A 6,740-nucleotide genomic window follows, 5' to 3' on the forward strand; every position below is an offset into this window, starting at 1 on the left:
ATGTAGAGGAATAGAGATATGCAAGTAGACTGACAGTAGGCACAGTGTGACAGGCAGGGATAAGAAGACATGTAGAGGAATAAAGATATGCAGGTACAGTGACAGTAGGCACAGTGTGACAGGCAGGAATAAGAAGACATGTAGAGGAATAGAGATATGCAGGTAGACTGACAGTAGGCACAGTGTGACAGGCAGGGATAAGAAGACATGTAGAGGAATAGAGATATGCAGGTAGAGTGACAGTAGGCACAGTGGTACAGGCAGGGATAATAAGACATCTAGAGGAATAGAGATATGCAGGTAGAGTGACAGTAGGCACAGTGTGACAGGCAGGGATAAGAAGACATGTAGAGGAATAGAGATATGCAGGTAGACTGACAGTAGGCACAGTGTGACAGGCAGGGATAATAAGACATGTAGAGGAATAGAGATATGCAGGTAGAGTGACAGTAGGCACAGTGTGACAGGCAGGGATAAGAAGACATGTAGAGGAATAGAGATATGCAGGTACAGTGACAGTAGGCACAGTGTGACAGGCAGGAATAAGAAGACATGTAGAGGAATAGAGATATGCAGGTAGAGTGACAGTAGGCACAGTGGTACAGGCAGGGATAATAAGACATCTAGAGGAATAGAGATATGCAGGTAGAGTGACAGTAGGCACAGTGTGACAGGCAGGGATAAGAAGACATGTAGAGTAATAGAGATATGCAGGTAGAGTGACAGTAGGCACAGTGTGACAGACAGGGGGATAAGAAGACATGTAGAGGAATAGAGATATGCAGGTAGAGTGACAGTAGGCACAGAGTGACAGGCAGGGATAAGAAGACATGTAGAGTAATAGAGATATGCAGGTAGAGTGACAGTAGGCACAGTGTGACAGGCAGGGGGATAAGAAGACATGTAGAGGAATAGAGATATGCAGGTAGAGTGACAGTAGGCACAGTGTGACAGGCAGGGATAAGAAGACATGTAGAGGAACAGAGATATGCAGGTAGAATGACAGTGGGCACAGAGTGACAGGCAGGGATAAGAAGACATGTAGAGGAATAGAGATATGCAGGTAGACTGACAGTAGGCACAGGGTGACAGGCAGGGGGATAAGAAGACATGTAGAGGAATAGAGATATGCAGGTAGAGTGACAGTAGGCACAGTGTGACGGGCAGGATTAAGAAGACATGTAGAGGAATAGAGATATGCAGGTAGACTGACAGTAGGCACAGGGTGACAGGCAGGGGGATAAGAAGACATGTAGAGGAATAGAGATATGCAGGTAGAGTGACAGTAGGCACAGTGTGACAGGCAGGGATAAGAAGACATGTAGAGGAATAGAGATATGCAGGTAGAGTGACAGTAGGCACAGAGTGACAGGCAGGGATAAGAAGACATGTAGAGGAATAGAGATATGCAGGTAGATTGACAGTAGGCACAGGGTGACAGGCAGGGGGATAAGAAGACATGTAGAGGAATAGAGATATGCAGGTAGAGTGACAGTAGGCACAGTGTGACGGGCAGGATTAAGAAGACATGTAGAGGAATAGAGATATGCAGGTAGAGTGACAGTAGGCACAGGGTGACAGGCAGGGATAAGAAGACATGTAGATGAATAGAGATATGCAGGTAGAGTGATAGTAGGCACAGTGTGACGGGCAGGGATAATAAGACATGCAGAGGAATAGAGATATGCAGGTAGAGTGACAGTAGGCACAGTGTGACAGGCAGGGATAAGAAGACATGTAGAGGAATAGAGATATGCAGGTAGAGTGACAGTAGGCACAGTGTGACAGGCAGGATTAAGAAGACATGCAGAGGAATAGAGATATGCAGGTAGAGTGACAGTAGGCACAGTGTGACAGGCAGGGATAAGAAGACATGTAGAGGAATAGAGATATGCAGGTAGAGTGACAGTAGGAACAGTGTGACAGGCAGGGGGATAAGAAGACATGTAGAGGAATAGAGATATGCAGGTAGAGTGACAGTAGGTATAGTGTGACAGGCAGGGATAATAAGACATGTAGAGGAATAGAGATATGCAGGTAGAGTGACAGTAGGTATAGTGTGACAGGCAGGGATAATAAGACATGTAGAGGAATAGAGATATGCAGGTAGAGTGACAGTAGGTATAGTGTGACAGGCAGGAATAAGAAGACATGTAGAGGAATAGAGATATGCAGGTAGAGTGACAGTAGGCACAGTTTGACAGGCAGGGATAATAAGACATGTAGAGGAATAGAGATATGCAGGTAGAGTGACAGTAGGTATAGTGTGACAGGCAGGGATAATAAGACATGTAGAGGAATAGAGATATGCAGGTAGAGTTATAGTAGGAACAGTGTGACAGGCAGGGATAATAAGACATGTAGAGGAATAGAGATATGCAGGTAGAGTGACAGTAGGTATAGTGTGACAGGCAGGGATAAGAAGACATGCAGAGGAATAGAGATATGCAGGTAGAGTGACAGTAGGTATAGTGTGACAGGCAGGATTAAGAAGACATGTAGAGGAATAGAGATATGCAGGTAGAGTGACAGTAGGCACAGTGTGACAGGCAGGAATAAGAAGACATGTAGAGGAATAGAGATATGCAGGTAGAGTGACAGTAGGTATAGTGTGACAGGCAGGGATAAGAAGACATGCAGAGGAATAGAGATATGCAGGTAGAGTGACAGTAGGCACAGTGTGACAGGCAGGATTAAGAAGACATGTAGAGGAATAGAGATATGCAGGTAGAGTGACAGTAGGCACAGTGTGACGGGCAGGATTAAGAAGACATGTAGAGGAATAGAGATATGCAGGTAGAGTGACAGTAGGCACAGTGTGACAGGCAGGATTAAGAAGACATGTAGAGGAATAGAGATATGCAGGTAGAGTGACAGTAGGCACAGTGTGACGGGCAGGATTAAGAAGACATGTAGAGGAATAGAGATATGCAGGTAGAGTGACAGTAGGCACAGTGTGACAGGCAGGATTAAGAAGACATGTAGAGGAATAGAGATATGCAGGTAGAGTGACAGTAGGCACAGTGTGACAGGCAGGATTAAGACGACATGTAGAGGAATAGAGATATGCAGGTAGAGTGACAGTAGGCACAGGGTGACAGGCAGGGATAATAAGACATGCAGAGGAATAGAGATATGCAGGTAGTGTTACAGTAGGCACAGTGTGACAGGCAGGATTAAGAAGACATGTAGAGGAATAGAGATATGCAGGTAGAGTTATAGTAGGAACAGTGTGACAGGCAGGGATAAAAGGGGTGAAAAGCAGAGAGTATGAGTGAGCAGACACAGTGACAGGGACATCAGGGAGTGTTGAAAATCAAAGCAAGAAAAAAGAGAAAATGAGGGGTACAGGACAGGGAAAATAAACAGGAGAAATAGGATGCAGACCAGGTACAGCAGGGACAGGATGGGAAATGGATAAAGAGGGAGAGGAGGTCAGTCAGTCAGTGAGGGAAAGGTAAGGAAATTAAATGGGGATCATAGGCAGAAATGATGTGGACAGCATAGAAGAGGGTAATTAGGATAAGGGCAAAGACTGGAATTAATTGAGAGGCAGATATGGACAAGGGGAGAGAAAGGAGAGGTAGTGAGATGGGGAACAAGCAGAATGAAGGAGACAGGCTGAAAAGGGGGGAGCAAAATCCAATACAACATAACAATTAGTATAAGTAAATAATATAAGCAGATGAGATTTAACAAGAAGTTGTAGTATTCAGTAGGTACCTTTTAGATAAATATGTAAATGCATAGAAATTGATAAGGAATTCAAATATCAATGATTTATTTAGCAAGTGCTTCTATTTAGCTTTATATAAATGTTTTTAATTTTTTCTCTTATAAACTGATTTATATGATTGAAAACGTTTTGAAAGATCTACACATCCTCTATTAAAAATAATAAAAACAAGTTGGTTAAAAAATAATACTAATACAGAAACATGTATTTCCCAGATTCAGTATGTAGTTTATAAGATCTGTAATTATTTATTGACTTATAGGTTTTTTTTTAACTTCCAATCTTGATTACATCCCACATGTAAATTACAGACTGTAATCATTCCCTAACTACTAATATGAATCATCATGATCTGTATACATACTATGGTCATGGCTACATATATTTTTATTCACTTTTCAGCACTACAGTTTAGTAGGGTCAATTAAAGGGAAAGTATACTTGAAAATGTGTATTGTTTAAAAAGATAGATAGTCCCTTTATTACCCATTCCCCAGTTTTGCATAACCAACACAGTTATATTAATACACTTGTTACCTCTGTGATTACCTTGTATCTAAGCCTTTGCAGACTGCCACCTTATCTCAGTTCTTTTGACAGACTTGCATTTTAGCCAATCAGTGTCATAAATAACTCCACAGGAGTGAGCACAACGTTATCTTTATGGCACACATGAAATAGCGCTGTCTAACTGTCAAAATGCATTGAGATAAGAAGCAGTTTTCAACGGTTTAGAAATGAGTTTGAGCCTACCTATGTTTAGCTTTAAAAAATGAATACCAAGAGAACAATGCAAATATGATGATAAAAGTGCATTTGAAAGTTGTTTAACATTGCATGCTCTATCTGAATCATGAACATTTAATTTTGACTAGACAAATGAAATTATTGTTTTGGTTTATTCTCTCAATTGAAATAGTGGATTTTGCTTATTGAAACCACCACCCATAAAAAAATGTCAGTATCTAATAGTGATGTGCATTCGTAGTATTCAGCAAAAACTAATGCCAAAGTTGGCGGTAGCAAGCCACATTCGGCAATTTTGTGAGCCAGATTTATTCTTGTAAAAGTGTAACACACTAAGATCTTTGCAAATCCAGATCTTAGTTGCACTTCGTCACTCATTTTCACCCAAATACTACAAATACACATCCCTCGTACAAAAGTATATATATATATATATATATATATATATATATATATATATATGTATAATTATATATATATATATATATATATATATATATATATATATATAATATTATAAGTATATTGTGTATAGAGAGACACTGATAAGAAAAGGATGCTTGCTGTTCCTGTTGGGTCAGCCAATTTGAATGAGCATGTTTTTAAGATGAATGTGTTTTGGTTACAATTTAACACAAAATGAAAACTGAATAATTAGTTTCAATTCATCTAATACTCTGCAGCTAGTATAACAAGTCTGACAAACAGATTTTACAATAAGTGTACCTTTAACCTTGATTTATAATCTGTAGTATGTTTATTTATTTATTTTTGTTACTATGTCACCAATTATACAAGGCAATGGCTAATATTTTATTGGGCTGCCACCTTTTTAATTGTGATTTTCTGGACTGTTCTATATTGCAGACATGAACAGGAAGTTGTGCATTAGTGTGTTTGTAGCCATGCTTGCTACAGCATCCCTCTGCAGACCTATGTCCGATGTTGAGTCAACCCGGCAAGAACCCCTGAGAAAGCTCCTTGCCACTTCTGGTCTGCAGAGGCGAGACCTCCTAGCATCTTTGTCCCATGACCAGAGGCACATGATGTCCCAACTTCTCCCACAGCTGTATGCAGGTAATTCGTTATTTCGTGGTATTTGATTGCCCACCCAATGGTCTGGTGATGTAATTGCCCATTAAATCTATTTTTCTCATTTCGATTTTTGCTTCTATTTCCTCACACTAGAACATACACTTATCATACAAAAAACTGGTCCCTTGCACAGTTTTAACATTTCATTGTATTTCCTCCAGACAGTCCTTCCCTGCGGCTTCTCCTGTTTTGCCAATTAACGCATACATAAAATGTCTCATATCTCTCTAAATAATATTCCTGAATTTATATAGCACAAGATAATACTCAATGTAACTTCCATTATTACACAGCTATTCTCCCTATTGATCCTTTTCTGACTTACAAGTGGTAGACTGGTAGTCCATAGAAAATGCTCAGAGTTAATTAAAGATATATGTATTAATGTATGTATTTAAGGTGATGATTTAGTTTACAAGTAGTAGCTAATGGAACTTTCTTTGATCCCTGCAGAACTTTCCAACTCAGAAGATCACCTCCATCCCATGCATGACCGAGACTACAACGGCTGGATGGACTTTGGTCGCAGAAGCTCAGAAAATCCAGCCCTAGATTCCTAAAGCAATAATGCACCCAATTTTAATACACAATTTTACCACCCCTCTCCCTTAAATTTGACACTCTCTTGGGCAAAACAGTGCTTGGATGTTATTCAATTACATGGTGTTATCTCCTTGTATGATGTATGAGATTTGTACACTCCCCAGCAGGAAAAAAAAGGATAAAGACTCAAAATTGCCAAATATTCATTTTAAAAGAACATTTGTGTCTAGTTATTGTCAACTTAAATTTTTCTGTTGCTTTAGAATAAAATATTCTAATAAAATAAACACAATATGTGCTGAGGTTTTTTTTGGGATGAACTAGTGACAAGAAAACACCTGTCGGTGCACTGTACAAAAACAAAACAAATAAACATTATAAACAAGCAGTCAAAATTTGTACTAAATAAACTTCTAGAAAAAAACAACTAAAATTTATTTAAAAAAAAATAAAAATAAAAAAAATGTTGCTTTCAATAGTTATTTCAGACTTACTGTGTTCAGGCTTCTCAGGAGATGTCTGTAAGTGATGGAGATCCTTTTGAGCTATTCATTTCATTTGAGGTGATGCTGAAATTGTTTATGCTCTATCTGCATCATAAAAGAACAATTTGGGGTTT

At 39.4% G+C, this 6,740-nt stretch overlaps 1 protein-coding gene across 1 annotated transcript in view; it reads left to right on the forward strand.

The window, feature by feature from the left end:
* The window catches only part of LOC128645652 (gastrin/cholecystokinin-like peptide), a 133,128-nt gene extending 126,715 nt beyond the window's left edge, over window positions 1-6,413 (forward strand). Inside the window, exons 2-3 of the mRNA XM_053698788.1 lie at window positions 5,351-5,560; window positions 6,032-6,413. Coding sequence (XP_053554763.1) covers window positions 5,351-5,560; window positions 6,032-6,138 — 317 coding nt within the window. The 3' untranslated portion in view covers window positions 6,139-6,413. The remainder of the gene's footprint in view (window positions 1-5,350; window positions 5,561-6,031) is intronic.
* Window positions 6,414-6,740: the final 327 nt, after the last annotated feature.

Source organism: Bombina bombina, chromosome 1 (assembly GCF_027579735.1).
Source record: "Bombina bombina isolate aBomBom1 chromosome 1, aBomBom1.pri, whole genome shotgun sequence".
Classification (NCBI taxonomy): Eukaryota; Metazoa; Chordata; class Amphibia; order Anura; family Bombinatoridae; genus Bombina; species Bombina bombina.